General features: G+C 37.9%; 1 protein-coding gene across 3 annotated transcripts; it reads right to left on the minus strand.

Moving 5' to 3' along the window:
- Positions 1–3,725: 3,725 nt before the first annotated feature.
- ZNF639 (zinc finger protein 639) lies at positions 3,726–16,947 on the minus strand. Of its 3 annotated transcripts, none has more exons than XM_028101181.2 (6): positions 16,653–16,947; positions 12,915–12,987; positions 11,761–11,829; positions 10,287–10,397; positions 8,099–8,233; positions 3,726–7,964 (listed from the first exon to the last, which is right to left on the minus strand). In XM_028101181.2, exons 3-6 carry the CDS (start codon positions 11,816–11,818, stop codon positions 6,811–6,813), a joined length of 1,458 nt encoding a protein of 485 aa, XP_027956982.1. In that variant the 5' UTR covers positions 11,819–11,829; positions 12,915–12,987; positions 16,653–16,947; the 3' UTR covers positions 3,726–6,810. The 3 variants fall into 3 exon arrangements, with proteins under 3 accessions (XP_027956982.1, XP_027956983.1, XP_027956984.1); XM_028101182.2 differs by lacking the exon at positions 16,653–16,947 and adding an exon at positions 16,433–16,529; XM_028101183.2 differs by lacking the exon at positions 8,099–8,233.
- Positions 16,948–18,038: the final 1,091 nt, after the last annotated feature.

The raw sequence follows: 18,038 nt of genomic DNA on the forward strand, positions 1-18,038 counted from the left end.
TTTTTTTTTGCAGCGTATATAGGAAACAAAGGACTGATATTTAAAATTTATTTTTTTATTTTTTTAAACACTACGTATAACATATATTCACAGTTTTATTTTTATTTTATTTTAAGATTTTTATTTATTTATCGGAGAGAGAGAGAGACAGAGGCAGGCAGGGGGAGAAACAGGCTCTTTGCTCAGCAAGGAGCCCTATGTGAGACTCGATCCCAGGACCCTGGGATCATGACCTGAGCCGAAGGCAGACGCTTAACCCACTGAGCTACCCAGGCGTCCCTGATATTTAAAATTAAGAACTTTCGAAGTCAACCAGGAGAGGCAGTTCACAAAATAAGAAACCAAAATATCCCATAAGTATATTAATATATTTTCAATCTTGTTAGTAATCTGATAATGCAAATTGAAACAATAATAATGTACTACTTTATGACCCCCAGATTTACAGAAAATTACAAAGTGGTATGATACTAATTTTTGGTGAGGATGTAGGGAAATACGATTTGCTAGTGGGAATATAAACTTTAGCCATTCTGGATAATATTTTGGAAGTATTTAATCACGAGTATACTATGTGTATATGTAACTCAACCCACCCACACACCCCCAAAGAAAACCAAAACAAACCCAAAACACCTCAACACATACAAGAATGTTCTGGTAGCCTTGTACATAAAACAAATACTTAGAAATGCAAAAGTCACTCAGTTTGATATGTAACTGAATTGACTTCAGAAATGTGAGAAATGAGTTTCCTGCATTATATGGTAAATCTCTTTGAGGAAAAGAACCATAGTATTTTATCCTCATATCACTGAGCACATGGCTTGATAATAGATATTCCATAGTTATTTGTTAAATTGAAGAGTAGTGAAATAGAAGTTTTTAAGGAATTGAAGAGACTCCATGGACTATTTGAGAAAAATTTAGTAACATTATGTCCACTGTTCATGGTTATAGTCATATGATTTAGAGTTAGCAAATGGATTAAAAATCACTCATGTTTTGGTCCAGTACTCTCTAATCTGTCATTTTCTCTCTTCAGGTGTCTAGTATAACATTCTGTGAAAAAAAAATAGGGCACATCTTAACTTTAGAATCTAAAGAAATCTAAAGAAAATTTTTTGAAGAGTGATGGGGAAATTAGAAGTTCCATTTATTCTAGCTTAAAAAGCATTTGACTGGGGCATCTGGGTGGCTCGGTCAGTTAAGCGTCTGACTCTTGGTTTTAGCTCAGGTCACGGTCTCAGGGTCATGGGTTTGAGCCCTGCCTCAGGCTCTGCACTCAACATGGAGTCTTCTGGAGATTATCTCCCTCTTCTCTGCCTCTGGTCCTCCTCCTGCCTCACACTCTCCGTCTCTAAAATAAATAAAATCTTAAAAAAAAAAGCATTTGACTAATGATATCAACCATTTTTCTAAGCTATAAACAAGCTTAGGTCAGAATTTTGTATTCTCCAATTTTAATCTTTCATGTATCACCTACCCAACTTCTTCCATGTCTATGTATCATTATTTACTTCATATTTTTCTTCAAATCAATTTTTTCTTGGCGCCTGGGTGGCTCAGTTGGTTGAGCGACTGCCTTCTGCTCAGGTCGTGATCCTGGAGCCCCGGGATCGAGGCCCGCATCAGGCTCCCTGCTCGGCGGGGAGTCTGCTTCTCCCTCCGACCCTCTTCCCTCTCGTGCCCTCCATCTCTCATTCTCTCCCTCTCAAATAAAGAAATAAAATCTTAAAAAAAAAAATCAATTTTTTCTTAAAAAAATGAGTTTTGTCCTAAGTAAAAATACTCATGAATCAGATTTGATGTGATTAACATATAATTTATAACCACGAAAATAAAACTTGTACCACATACAATTATTTTTATATGTTGTACACTTTATGAGTCTGGATTAGATGACCTCTGAGGTCCCTCCCAGACAAACATTTCGTCATTCTAGGTTAGTTCCTATACCTCAGTATTTTAATTATTCAGTAAAGAACACTGAATCAGTGCCATAAGGAACATAACCATAATCTTGTGGCCATAAAGTAGTATTTATTAAGATCTGTGCCATGATATTCTCCTTCTTAAAATCCAAGATAGATACAGTGTAATTTATAAATTCAGCACGGCCAACTGCTGTTAGATAGGAATATGTAAAATATTTACAGGGTACAGAAACCAGTGATGTGGTATATGGTGTGAGCGAAGTAAGTTATTTTAACAGTTTGGAGTATAGAAGAATTAAAGAAAACAAATTTACTCTCACCCTGCTAATTGGGAAAACTAATCTTATGAAACTTTCTGGGGACTCAAAAGAGGTTACGGAAGAGTTGCGAAGATGTAGGTAATCAACCACAGATCTTGTTTGAGGAATATGTTTTAGAAATATGAATAATGCCATTAAAAGAAGAGGTAACCCTAAATAAAATGAACAGGGTAGGCAGGAAAAGAGAATCTAATATTCTCAAACTTCAGTCAATTCAAATTCAGAACAGAATGGTGAATGGCCTTTACATAGAGGATTAAATAAAGAAAAAAAATTACCCACCAGAAATTACATTTGATGGGTATGATTCCAATTCCTGCTCTCAGGTTATTCTATTTTTTAAAATATTTTATTTATTTATTTGAGAGAGAGAATGAGATAGAGAGAGTACATGGGGGGGGAGGGTCAGAGGGAGAAGCAGACTCCTTGCTCAGCAGGGAGCCTGATGCGGGACTCGATTCCAGGACTCTGGCCAGGATCATGACCTGAGCCGAAGGCAGTCACTTAACCAACTGAACCGCCCAGGCACCCCCTCAGGTTATTCTAAAAAGAAAGGCAACTATAATGTTTTTTGGTAGTGGACACTACCCGGGTAGGGTTAAAAACTAGAAAACTTTGAGTTTTTATTCAAAACATACTTTTCATTAAATTTCTCAGGGCATAAGTCATTTAGCTCAATATTTTTAGCAAGAAAAAGACTATTCAGGTTATATTCACTTGCCTTTTTAAGACCAAAAATAACACACTTTTAAAGGTTTTGATAAAAATTCCTTTAAAAAACTCTCTAGGGCGCCTGGGTGGCTCAGTTGGTTAAGCGACGGCCTTCGGCTCGGGTCATGATCCTGGAGTCCCGGGATCGAGTCCCGCATCGGGCTTCCTGCTCAGCAGGGAGTCTGCTTCTCCCTCTGACCCTCTTCCCTCTCGTGCTTTCTATCTCTCATTCTCTCTCCCTCTCAAATAAATAAATAAAATCTTGAAAAAAAAATTGTCTAAATAATCATCCTTCTTAAATGTGGGAATACTACTAGTAGATAATATTCCTATGTAGCAATGTGAGAAAATTTTTTTATTTTCATTTTTTTAAAGGATTTTAAGTAATCCCTACACCCAACATGAGGCTTGAACTCACAACCCTGAGATCAAGAGTCTCATGCTCTACTGACTGAGGCAGCTGCCCTCCAAAATTGTTTCTTTTTAGAATGAAAAAATTACTTTTCACAAATGAGATTTTGGGTTTGGGTAGTTACCAGTTTAACACCAAGATTACTAAGGAGAATGAACTTAAGGAAGTTGTGATGACTGATGCTTTAATACAGGAAGTCTTTATCCAGAAAATTACTTTCAATGGCTAGTATGAAGTAGGCTTCAAACAATGCAGTCTTAAAATTTTTAGTTTTTAAACTTACAAATTGAACATATAACTTCATATAAATATGTAAATTACATGACAACTTTTAGCTTTGTGAATTTGTATTTTACAACATAAATGTACCCATTTCTTTCTCTTAGATTTGAATGTTGTCTTAAAAGATTAATTTATGGAAAGCTAAACCAATATTAGGAGTATATGTAATTCCATAACCTAAATGCCTTGAACAAAAATGCTTGTACTCTATCTTCAGTCATCAGAACTGAAAGTTACAGGCAAACTAATATATATATCCCCAAATTTCATCTTAATTTATAGGAATGAGACTGTGTTAATTATAGGGTAAACCTGACCAACCAAATTGGCTTCTCCATTGGGATGTTTGGTCTAACTATTTGTTTTCACTTAAATTCTTAACGAGTATTGATTTTTTGGCAAACTAATCTGCTTCCCAAGAGGATTGTGGCCATTTGATTTTTATTAGCTATTTCAAATTTGTGTAAGTCATAGTGCTTTTTAGGCATTAAAATTCCATTAAAAATGAATCATAGTCCTTTGGGAAACATATTAAACGTCTTGCAAAAGGTAGTAATACTGACAAAACAAACAAAAGTAAGGTTAATGGTAAAGTGTCAGAAATTAAGTAATACAATGCTTTCCAAGTCAGATTTAAAAATTAGGAATAGTGTTAGTCTATTGAAAAAAAAAAAACAAAACAAAAGCCCTACATATACTACACCTGCTAACAACTCAGCAATTACCTAACAGGCTGTGGACCATGTGAAATGGAGAAACTGGTTAGTGTGTGATGACACACATTCAGGAAATCTAAGAGAGGTGATTTAAAATGGTAAAACTGGCAAATTTACAAGCAGGAAGAGAGGCTTTTGAGTAGTGCACAGTCGTTTTCAAATATTGGAGTACAGGGGAATTTGGAATTTCATAAGTAATAACTCATTGCAAGGTGAAGATTAAAAAAGCAAGAAAAAAAAATGACCGAATACTACTGCCAAGAATTCTACGGTGGTGCTAATAAACATCACTATCAGTTATGTATTCTCAGACTTGAACTGTGCTTCAAATCACAAGAGTTCAGTGGAAATGTTTGTGGGGGAAATGTTTTTGAGGGGGAAAAACCCAGAAGTAGTTAGAAAAATCTTTTTAGTTAGGGTTGTTTTTCTGAAGAAGTTCTTTAATAAGCTAAAAATATAAACCAGCTACCCAAGCCAATTATGGTGTCATTGACTTATTTGAAAGCTGAGTCAAAGCAAAAAGGTTTTACTGGACAAACTGTCAGTGGGATGCGGCCTCAAGATGCAGATTCATCAAAAAGCACAAAATTAGAATTAGAATTAGAATTTGGTTCTAAAACTTGGATTAATATCTCTTGAGGTTTCCTTAAAATTAATTTGATTACTAATGTGATCAAATGTAAAGCAATAAAATACAAAATTGAAAAAAACCTACCAAGGCATTAGTTTGTTTCCTAAAAATAAAATTCTTGAAGGTGTATGTATATAAAAAAGGCATAAAAACAGAATTACCAAGAAGGTAGCAGAACAGCTAGGTTAAGTAGTCACGAAAAACACCCCAAGGACAAAGCTTATATTTTAATGCAACATGGTGTAACGGAAACATTATTAGACTGGAAGCCAAATAACTTGGATCCCACTCCTGTCTGCTACAACTGGTTTTGTGACCTTGGCCTATTTCTATAAGAAACTTAAGAGAACTAGAGGGTTTAGACCAGATGGTTTCTAAGATTCTAGTCCAGTTTAAACCACTCTGATATTAAGTTTTCTCAGAAACATTTCTATCAGGTAGCCCTGATGAATTTCTAGGAATACAATTATGCATATCTGACAATAGTAGAGTTAAAAATGATTGGCTTTGAAAAAACTTGTTGCTGCCACCATTCTCAAGATAGATTAAATTTCCATGGTTCTTGTAGTGGGAAAACCATAGATCATAAATTGATCTCTTCAACTATAGCAATATTCCTGAACACTGCCGTTTGTTAGCAACAGTGTTTATTGGAGTTCATTGATAGACCAAATCATATCTTTGTGACACTGCTATTCAAGAAGCTGCTATTGAATTGTAGTTATGTCCCTGTCTCCCATCTCCCAATTCAAATGTTCAAGTCCTGAGCCCCAGTACCTCAAAATATGACCGTGTCTGGGGACAGGATCTTTACTAGGTTAAAATAAGGTCATCAGGGTTAACCCTAATCTGGTATGACTGGTGACCTTATAAAAAAGGGAAGTTTGAGAAATAGACTTGCATACAAACAGAACACCATGTGAATGAAAACGGCCATCTATAAGCCAACAAGAAAGCCAGAACCCCTTATCTTCCACATCTTCCTAATTCTAGATTAATACCTCAGTGGGTTTTCGCAGTCAATAAATGATTTGACATCAGCATCTTGGGCTTACTTTGCTGTCGCATAACTGAAAATGAATTGTGAAAGGGTTGAGCTATGAAATGTTACAACTGGTTTTATTGTCTAATCCCTTACCAGTTCCTCCTCACTCCCATCTTAAATCATTTAACTCAGAGATAGGGGCTAAAATTGAATGAGAATTAAAAAAAAAAAGACTGCCAACAAAACTGGATCTTCCCTTCCTACTGTAACACTTGCCTCCTAGTGTTGTTAAAAGAATTACACAGATGAAGAGTCCACTGAGTCTTGGGGATAATTCCTGATGGGGATTATCTGGGAGGGTCTGGGGTCTTATTAATGGGACTATCAGTGGACTTAATTGTATGGTACATTGCATTTAAGTTCTGATAATGCAGTACTTTAATGACTTCATACCTGAAAAACTGAGTTCGTCTTGAGTTTAAAAAATTTAATAGCACCCATGGTTACGGAAGGAAAACTGTGGTCTAGTTTCTTTAGTACATCTGTTTCTCATCAATTCATGAAATCAGAGCTTATGTAAGAAACAAGACGACAGATACTAAGAGTGGTTAAAACAACCATGCACTGAAAATACCACATTTAGGATACCATTATTTACTGAAAAATGTAGCAATGCCAAGAAAATTGGACAATTAAAAAAATCTTACTTGTTAAAAGCAATTCTCATAAGTTATGTTTAAAATCATCCATTTTCACATCTCCAAAAAAGTCAAATTTATTATTTTACATTAACATTACGGCAGTTAAAGAAAATAATCAAGTTGTCTCATGGACTGGAAGATGACTTATTAATTCTCTCTCATTTCCAAACCTCATCAAGCAGTCACTACATTTATGAGGTAAGTCAGCTGAATGCTTGAAATCTAGATGAATTTTAAGATCTTCAATTTGTCCTGTTGAATATTCACAGTATTGACATAAATAGATCCCTTCAGATAAATGTGAATTTAAATGTTTGCAATATTCTAGCATACTTGAAAAGCCTTTCCCACAGTCATCACAAACGTGAGGAAAAATTTTAGTATGTTCAATAGCAACATGCCTGTTAACATTTGTATGAAGTCTACTCCGAAAACCACATACTTGACATACAAAGAAGTTTTTACATTTGTCAAAGGTAATTTTGCTTAAGAGGCTGTACTGTCCATGTTCTCCATTGTTATACTTATCACTTAACTCAATTAATTTACATGCATGTTCATTTACCACATGGCTATGCAAGTCTTCTGGATCATTTGTTTCATGTTCACAAAACTGACACAAGTACTGTTCATCACAGCTGTGCTCCTGGAAATGTAGGTAGAGTTCACTGCTTGAGGAGAACTGTACATCGCACTGCTCACACCAATAGAGGTGGTCACTAAAATGGGTGTCTGCAATGTGCTGACTGAGGTTCTCAAAAATCACTGTTTTATAATCACAATATTTACAAATGTAGGGATCCTCTTCATGCAGTTTGGCATGTTCGATCAAAAGCATGTTGGTAGAGAAACTTTCCTTGCATACTCGACACACATTTGAATCAGTACGCTTATGCTTCAGGATCATATGCTGCTTTAAATCAGAAAAATATTTGCTGTTGAACTCACAAAGTTCACACTTATAGAGGCCACTGCTATTGGCTCTCAGTAAAGGCCACTTCTGTTGGGCAGTCACATTCAAAGCTTGGCTCTTGTCAAGAATTTTGCACAGTTTAGCTGGTGGCTCCTCATCAGTTTGGTCTTGGAGACTTTCTGAGGAATTGTTTTCTGTCTCTATATCATAATCTTCAGAAATTGCATGCACTTCTGCAGCAATTGGAACATCTTCAGCAGTGTGAACTTCTATAGGACTCTCCTCTTGAGTTTGTTGGTTGACTGACTCAGGTGAGTCACATTCTTCATCACAAATTTCAATATCAGCAGATTTTTCTGAAAAATATAATATGTCTATTATCATTAAATAAGACTTACTGAATAAGTAATTGGCAAAAAATTTATTTTATCCCTAATTTTTTCATTAATCTATATAAACTAAGCAAATGCTATCATCTGGTTTCCCTAACCTGTAGAAAAGGCAGTATGGTCTAGAATTCTAAGTACAGGACTGGGAACCAGGTAGTTCTGATTTCTATTTCTGGCCTTGATTCCATCTGTAAATTTTGGCAAGTCATTTGATGTCTCTGTATCAGAATCATCATCTGTAAAAAGAGATTTGGAAAAATACTTATTATTTATATCAAAGCATTAAATATTAATTATTATTAAACAAAGCACTAAACATTTTAAATATAATTTTGAATTCCAACAGGAGCTAAAGGACTTAGATTTAGCCAGGAAAAGAGATGTTATCCAACAGACACCAAAAAAAACCTGTCCAAACAAGCAACTGCTTTTGCATCTGTGCCCCATTTGGACTAGACAGAATATACTTTTTAAAGTTACTTAGGAATTTTCAGTTTAATGAAGTTTGAATAAACTTTATTCCCTCAGCCCAGACCCAATGTTTTAAAGTTAGCATGGGGAAACTAAAATACAGGTCAGCAGAAAAAACTGGGCTTCAACATCATGTCACTGTTGTTTTAGACTTTATTTTTTAGAAGTTCTCAGAAAAAATCTGAGAAGACAGTACAAAGAATTCCTATATCCTGCATTCAGTTTCTCAGTTTCTCCATTCTCTTACATTACATTACATGTCAGTATCCCCATGCTCTTAATATGATACATTTGTTCCAATTAATCACCAATACCGGTAAGATGGTATTAACTAAAGTCCATACTTAAGCAGATTTCCTTAGTTTTTACCTAATGTCCTTTTTCTGTTTCAAGATCCTAAGATTCCACATCACATTTAGCTGTCATCTCTCTCTAGGATACTGTTAGCTGTGGCAGTTTCTCAGACTTCGTTTTTGATGACCATGACAGTTTTGAGGAGTAGAGGTCAGGTATTTTGTAGGATACCCCATGATTAGACTGGGATTATGGGTTATTAGAGGTAGACTAGAGAGGCACATCACATCAAGGGTACATAGTATGAACATGATTTATTACTGTAGATGTTGACTGTGATCACCTGGTTGAAGTAGTATTAATCAGGTTTCTCTGTTGTAAAGTCACGCTTTTACTTTCCATACTTTATGCTTTGGAACAAAGTCCCTGTATGTAGTCCTCATTTAAGGAGTGGAAAGTTATGTTCCACCTCCTTGAGGGAGGAGCCTCCACATAAATAATATGGAATTCTTCTATACAGTTTCTTTCTAATTTATTTATTCATTCAATCACATCAGTATGGACTCAGGAATATTTTCTATTTTGGGTTATAATTCTTTTTTTTTCCTCAAATTGTTTCAGCTTTGGCTACTGGGAGCTTTTTTAGTCGGCTCCTGTGTTCCTTTGAAGTACCTGTATTGTGTGCGTGTGTTGAGTATTTCCTTATTTTCTGGCACTACAAAATGCTCCAGGCTCATCTTACGTATTTCCCGCCTCAGAACTAGAATGAGCCATTTCTCCAAGTGCTAGTTCTTTTTGTTGGAGAATGGTTTTAGAAACCAAAATCTGGGCTGACTTCTACTGGGGCGTCATTTCTTTTAGGCCCTCTCAGCTAACAGAGTAAAAACGTTTGTACACTGCTACATATACACACACATATCTATAAATATCTCTGTATGTAACCATCTGTGTCTCTATTAAGCAAAACATGAGTTCATAAAAATGTCTCCAACTCCTTATGCTTTTTAAAAAAAATTATGTTTCTGTGCCTCTGATAGGAGCTCAAGGAAATTGGCAGTTTTGATGGTTGCAAAGAAAGAGAGCAAATGCAAATTTTTATCATTTACCCAATGCTCTCGAAAAGACTCAATAAAAGATGCAAGACTGAAAAACACCAAATCCTTCACCCTCTGTTTCTTCCTTCCGTTAGCCCTCTAGACTACAGCTGAGTGGAAGAACTGTGTTCAACACTATCTTAACCTTTCATCATAAATGCTCCCAACTCTGGGTCAGTCCTGATTTTCTACCAATTCCTTGCCACCTAAAATGGACTTAGGAGAGTGTGCTTTTTATTTATAGGTCTGAAATAATGTTAAAAATTAAAAATTCATACTTGCTTTCTTACAAAAAACCTTATTTCCTTACATTTAAACAAATCGAATACTTGCCCATTTAGAAGTCATAACTTTCACTCACATTTTCAAGTAAGAAATAAAAATACATCAAAAACAACTTAAAGGATATTTTGGAAAATACGATATATACCTTTGTTGTCAAAATATTTTAAGTCTGGTTGTCTCATAGAACAAACACTATAACAATGATCAGAAAAAATTCCATTGAATCCATCTGCAATTCTGCTTATTCCAGAGGAATCTGAACATAAGAGCAAAATTTTAAAAATTTCAAGCATACATACATTTAATAACAGTCATCCCTTTATCCAACATATATAATCATATTTGTAAAAAAGTATTAATATTTCCTTCAATTCTGAAAACTTCTATATTTCATATCTAATACACTGAGCTTTGAAAGAACCACAAATTACATGATTTACAACACTTGAAGTGCACAAAGATAGATCTGCCTTACTGTCAGAATTCCACAAATTATAAATATGTGATAAATCTATTAATACAAAAAACAATGAATTAACTACCAAGAAGATCTGCCATGTAGTGAAGAGAAAGCACAAGGCATTAACTACCAAGAAGATCTGCCATGTAGTGAAGAGAAAGCACAAGGCATAGGGGAAATGGTCTGAGAACCAATTAGGGCTTCTGAATAGTCATTTCAAGTCTTGTCTGGGAGGGGATAAGGGGCAGTAAATCAGGCTTAATTTCCTCAGATATGAAGAATGTGTAGCTTGGGTGGGCTAGCAGCTATGCCAGAGACTGTCTCAAATATAGATATGTGAGATTAGTTACAGGTGGCCACACAGACCTTTTTTTTGCACCAATATATACTTTATTATTGTTTTAACTTAAATTCAATTAATTAACAAATAATATATTATTAGTTTCAGAGGTAGAGTTCAGGGATTCTTCAGTCTTATATAACACCCAGTGCTCATTATATCATGTGCCCTCCTTAATGTCCATCACCCAGTCACCCGTCTCCCACCCTCCCTCCCCTCCAGCAACCCTGTTTGTTTCCTATGATTAAGAGTCTCTTATGGTTTGTCTTTCTCTGATTTCATCTTGTTTTATTTTTCCCTCCTGTCCCCTATGCTCCTCTGTTTTGTTTCTTAAATTCCACATGAGTCCTCTTAAGACCTCTCTTATTGCCAGGATAGCAGAGCCAACCTCAACCAAAGGACCTAAAATAACACAATCAAAATAAAGTTTACATTTCTGAAAATAATGTATAGGATAAAAAATTTTTTCCCAATGATCCAAATATCTTCCACCAAGGTTAATGTTGTGCCTTAAGGACAAGCTTGAGAATCAGACAAGCAAATCTCAATTATGCTGTATAAGCATGCAACCTTGGATATCTAATTTTAAATATCTTTCAACCTTTAAGTTGTAAGTATTAAATAATGTCCGTAAACTTCTGATGTGTGCCTAGCACATGGTAGACAATGAGGAATATATATTCAGAGAACTTAAAGTTTTCTCTTACCTAAAAATTGACCCAGATATTTAACTGTTATCTGATCATTTATGAGAAAATGGATAAGAATACAATTGCATGGGACTTAATCCAGGGCCCAACTTTAAAATAATCCACTGACCTGAGTAACGAGAAGGGTGTAATGTCTTCCTTTTTCTTTTTTTAGGATATTCATTCATATCTTTTCAATCTAAAAATGGAAAAATTTAACAAAAATATCACAAATAAAGATTGTCAATATTTTATAAAAATTCCTTCTAACCAAAGAACTTACTGGTAATAAGAAATGTGTGCGCCACTTGAAAATCTACTTTGTAAGAGAAGTGTTAAACAATGCTTCCATTTGGGGCGCCTGGGTGGCTCAGTCAGTTAAGCGGTTGCCTTTAGCTCAGGTCATGATCCCAGGGTCGTGGGATCGAGTCCCGCATCCGGCTCCCTGCTCAGCTGAGAGCCTGCTTCCTCTCCCTCCGCACCTCCCCCTGCTCATGCTCTCTCTCTCTCTCTCTCAAATGAATAAATAAAAAAAATCTTTTAAAAAAACAACAAAAAAACCCAAAAAACAATGCTTCCATTTATATTTGGATTTATTTTTCTGATCAAATTTAAAGGCAGGACACCAATAACTGTTTTTTTTTTCTTGGTGATGTTGAGAAGTCCATTTCACATGTTGATGTAATTTTGAGAACGGTATAATTACAATAAACCATACTCTTAAATTACTTTTTATTAAAAAAATTGTTATGGTACCATATTAATAATAAGACAGGTACATTTCTTTTTCTTTTTTTTTTAAAGACTGTATTTATTTATTTGACAGAGAGAGAGCACAAGTAGGCAGACAGGCAAGTAGAGGGAGAGGGAGAAGCAGGCTCCCTGCTGAGCATGGAGCCCGATGCAGGACTTGATCCCAGGACCCTGGGATCATGACCTGAGTGGAAGGCAGCCGCTTAACTGACTGAGCCACCCAGGTGCCCTAAGACAGGTACATTTCTTACAACTGGGAATATTTTGGTACAGTTTTCAAGCTAAAGGTGGATATATTCCCTTAAAAAAATATTTACACAACTCTATATTGATCCTGACTTCCAAAAAATATACTCATCACATAGAAGCTCAGAATATAATTTTCAAGAAAAAATCCTTTTCTTACTTACAAGATCACATTCAACATTCTATTTAGAACAAAACAGGTAGCAACTTTTGTTTAATCATTAAATGATTAAATTCCCATCAACTTATAAAATTGACTAATTGGTTTTACCACATTCCACTTACTTGGTATAATTCTTAATACTGTAGTGAGGAGAAATGAATTACAGGGAAGTTTTCACAGATGGTAAAAAAATGCCTGTAGGAAAAAACACAACAGAAGTCATATAAGCAAAAATGTAGTTCACTTCTGAGACTCAAGAATACAATGGCACCAGATCTTTAATTAACTGCAAAGTTATATGGAATTAATTCAAGTATAAATAATCCTTTGAATACACTGTATTAAATACTAAAAACTGATATATATATACATACAAAAATACATATATATGTCATTTCTTTATATATGTATAACACATTTATGTGTATGTTATATGTATATAATTTACATTTTATGTATATATGTATATTTATATGTATACACATTTATATATGTATATATACATAATATACATATAATATACACGTATACATACACATATAAATACGTATATGCATGTGTCATTTCTTTGAAATGAATTTACCTTCTAAAGCTACGGGTATATTTTAACACCGAAACAGGAATATAAATCTTATTCAGCCATAATGAAAACAAATACAATGAAAGCAAACCAAATCAGACTTCAAACTGTTTAAGTCCTTATAGATTATTTAACAATATAAAGGACAATGACCATTTACTGAACACCAATCATGTGCCAGGCTGTACACATGCTTTATCTTATTTAATCCTGTAAGATGAAAAATATACAACACTCTCTCAAAATGATTATTTACCCCTTGTTATTGATGAGGAAACTGAGGCATAGTAAAATTAAGTCAAGGCAATTCTTAATAAGTGGTAGAGTTGGAATTTGAATAAAGATCTGATTTTAAAGCACATGCTTTGGAAACAAATAGGGAGATAAAGTGATCACCCCAATTGAAGTAACAGATTAGTGTCAGAATCAGAATCACCTCTTTCATTTCAGGTTAGTGTTCTTTTTTTTTTTAATAAAGATTTTTTATTTATTTGACAGAGAGAGCACAAGCAGAGGGAGAGAGAGGGAGAAGCAAGCTCCCTGCTGAGCAAGGAGACCGATCTGGGAATCGATCCCAGGACCCTGGGATCATGACCCGGGCTGAAGGCAGTTGCTTAACCAACTGAGCCACCCAGGCGTCCCAGGTTAGTGTTCTTTCATTGCAGAAGTGGGCAAGTCAGAAAAAGAAACGGACATTTTCTCCACGAGCTTTCTATGCTACTTTTCTTTTTTGTCAAAGTGATATACATAGCAGGTAGAACTTGGTATCATTACTGAGATCATCTTGTTTCTAATGGTAAGGCACCTGAGGTGCACACACTGTCTTTGCTGCTTCACTAAGTTCTGGACATATAAATTAGCACTACAGGTGATGTGATTATCCAGTAGTAAGATAGTGCTTTTTAGTTTATTGAGCATTTTCCTCTTATTTTATTTCACAACAGTCCTGTGAGGTACATAGAGGGGATACCACCAAACTCACTCCAATTTTACTGATGAGGAAGCATTCAGTGAAAGTCAACTCAACTAAGTGGCAGAACCAGAGCTGAAAAATCGTGTCTTCTGACTCTTGAGTTTTGAACAACTAACTAACTCTGTGTAATTTTCATTGCTATTCACTATTACCAGCAAGTTACATCTTCCAGTTCTTAGTCACCAAATGGGAGGAACGGAAGGGAATCATCCAAAGAAACCAACAGCAATGAGATTTATAGAAATAGTATCTATATAATGCCTTACCTAACACAAATAGCATTCCTTGAACCCTTCCCAAGCAAGTGCACTCAAAAATAAAAAATTTCTTATTATGTAATAAGCTAAAATCTCAAGACTTATTCCTAATACCTCTTCTGTACACTTCCAGAACTTATACAGCCCAGAGCACTACACTTCATGTTTTAAACGTTCTAAAACTATCAGGGAGAACAATGGAAACTATCAGCCAAACATTAAAGTAGCCTCTTGCTATTTCAGAATATACTTTAAATTCTTTCCAACTTGAAGAATCAAAAAGTAAGGAAAGGAAACCGTACATGGCATTAAAATTAACATTGCAAGCTGGCCTGGATTCAGACTGTCAGGTGAAAGGAATAGATCACCTTGATCAGGAAAGGTCTGACTCCTACTTAGAGATGAACAATATCCAAACATTTATCAGACACCCTTTCAGCATGATGCTAAAATGCTTACTACTCAAGACCAGAAATGCCAACCATCCTTCATTTCAGCAAATATTCTTATGTGCTTTTTGTATACATAACTGCCCTGATGAAGTCTGGCTTTTTACTCAAAGATGTCATATGAACATTGCTAACTAGTTTTCCTCTCATGGGGACGATTCTGAATCACATGCACCTTATCATTCACTCCCTCTTCCCCACTTAACAAACTACCAACGTAATACATATCACTGCAGGAAAATTAGAAAAAAGGTTAGAAATTAATTTAAAAATTAATTAAATCACCTTGAATCTATTCACCCAGAAAAACCGCTGTTAACATTTTGGTATATAGACATCTAGACATTCTCCTATGCTAAGGTATACATATATATTTTACATTTACAAAAATGACATCATGCCACATGAAACATTAAAATTTTTTTAAAAAGCAACTTACAAAATACATATCAGCATCTTTCCACCTGTCATTTTTTTCAACAAGAATGTCTGTACAAAATGCCATATAACAGGCAATCAGTACCTATATCAAATAGATCAACATCTAAGGCCTTTCATGTAATATAAATATTGTCTAACTGGTATAAAAATAAGGCAAGTATAATCAAAAGCTCCATTTTTACAATAAGGTTTTAAAAGCAAGTTCTTTTTCACTCATTTCAAATAAGTATAATACTCTCCAGACTTATTTAAAAGAATTGAAACACAAAAAAAACGTTTCAGGAGAGTTTTTGAACTAGAACCCACGGTACGTCCAACTTGAGTGTCAGTCTTTGCTCAAGTACAAATTTTTACCTCTTTGCAAAGAGATAAACTGCTTCATATTACTCGCGTCCCTAGGTTGTACTGAAAAAGAAAAACCAAAAGGGGCATATGAGCACCCTAAGGAGGGGCCCAGGCCACTGGCCGGAGACGAGAGCGCCAGGACGGACGCCTGCTTTCTGCGGCGGTGGCTCGCGGGCGAACAAGGGATGCGCTGCCAGGGGGTTCCAAAGCCGCTCCGCACCGCCGGGGGCCGGCCTGGCACCGACGGGCGTCGAGAGCCCAGCCGCCACCGGACACGCCGGTCAGAGGGGCCGCGCAGGAGACCCCTGGACCCAGCAGCCTCCACGCCCGCGCCAGGCGCCGGGCCCAACAGGGCCAGGGGACCTGCGGGGACGCCCAAACTCCGACCCCAAAGGCGCCATAAGGAAAACAGCAGCAGGGGCCCGAGACGTCCTCCGCAAGGGGTGGAACTGCCTCCGGGATGGGGGAGGGGCCGCTATCCCGCCATAAAACAGAGGCAGGGTTTCATTTTAAAGGAGGCCGTCGGGTCTTCCCTGCCCTCTCCCGTGGGAGGCTGCGTCCGCACGCCACCGGCCCGCTCCTCCCTCACACTCACCCGGACCCCGGGGCCCGCCCGGCCAGCCCAGGCACAGCTCCGAGGCGGGGACAGCCGAGGCGCCCGAGTGCTGGCGGAGCGGCCGCGCGGCCCTGCCGGCGGGCGGCGCCGCTGTGGCCCTCGCGCTCCGGGCGCTCCCCCGGGGCCGGCCCTTCTCCCTCCCGCGCGCCTCACGCCCTGCCTGCCAGGCCGCAGGCCCAGGCTCGGCAGCCGCACTCACCGCCTCGCTCCGCGCCTGCGTCGCGCACCTCAGGGACCCGCCGACTGGGCGGGGAGGTGACGAGGTGAGAGTGCCGGGGGCGGGGGGAGTGAGGGGCGACAGGGGATCCGGCGGCGCGACCACGCCGCACACCGGACCTGGGAGGGACCACCGGCCTTTGGCCCCGGGGGTGGCCCGGCGGCCCGCGCCTCCTGCCGGCACCTCTGTGCCGCCGCAGGCTTCTTCCGGGCTGGGTAAGGCTTCTCCAGAGCCGAGCGGGTGATTCTACTCCTTAGAATTGCTCCCCGCATGGCCGCCGAGGGAACTTCTCCCCTCCCCCGCCCCTGCGGGCTCCCGGCCCTTCCTCCCGCCTCCGGAGAAGTGGGAGAAGCGCAGCCAGCTGCTAGCCGGCCCCTTTCCCACCCGGCTCCTCCAGGGGGCGTGCAAGAGTCGTCTTGCACGAGTTAGGCATGGCAAATGGCATTTCAACCCCCAGAGTGGCCGCTGCTTGCTGGGGACGTAAAGGGCGACGGCCGTGTCAGGGTTTTACCGAGGCCCCACCAAAGAACTGCGCAGGTCTGCGATGCTGTTCACAGGACAGGAGGGTGAGAATCTTGAAGATCGCGAGTCGGTATTAAGCTTCAGCCGGATTCCTTGATTCAAGAAATCCCGGTGGACTGAATGTAAAATTACAGGGTATTGGATTAGATTATTTAATTCCTGTAAGGATTTAGAGCTCCTATGAGCAGATGTGGAGAGGATTAAATTGAACAAGCATAAATAAATCTGTGAACACGTTTCAAAAATGTACATCTCTGTACAAGGGTAGTATATGTTTAATTTTTGATAGTAAATTGAAGTTGTCAGTCCCAATTTACAAATTAGAAAAGCGAGGGTCTAAAAGACTAGGTCATACTAATTTTTGTAACCTCAGCACCCGGGTTCAAGTAATTGTTAAATAGATGAATGGGGCCCATGTGGATTATCACGTGCTCAAGGTCACTTGGATAGTTAGGGCTGCAGTCCATGTGTTTTCATCCACATCCACTGTGCTTTTTCTGATTACCACATGCTACCCAACCAACCAAACGCTGAAGAGTAATAATCGCAGACCTTACTCCCATTCCTTCACCTTTATGCCAGAAGATAAAGCTTAAAGAGACACCCGTTTGCGATGCTGTTTTTAATGACCTCAACTTCTATGTGTGTACTCAGCCCAAATAAGTGAATGTTTACGAATGCTGGCATGGCCTGAATAAAGTACGAAGAGATTTAGTGGTATATTTTAATCCTAGTATAGTTAGCACCTGCTACCGAATAGAGAATGGACACGTGTTTTCAACAAACACGTGTCCATTGATGAAAACGGTAGGCATGATTCCGTCCTCTCGGCTGGTTGGGCTGTTT

Source organism: Eumetopias jubatus, unplaced genomic scaffold, assembly GCF_037043125.1.
Source record: "Eumetopias jubatus isolate StellerSeaLion01/CBP00866 unplaced genomic scaffold, mEumJub1_p1.0 scaffold_1, whole genome shotgun sequence".
In the NCBI taxonomy this organism is placed as follows: Eukaryota; Metazoa; Chordata; class Mammalia; order Carnivora; family Otariidae; genus Eumetopias; species Eumetopias jubatus.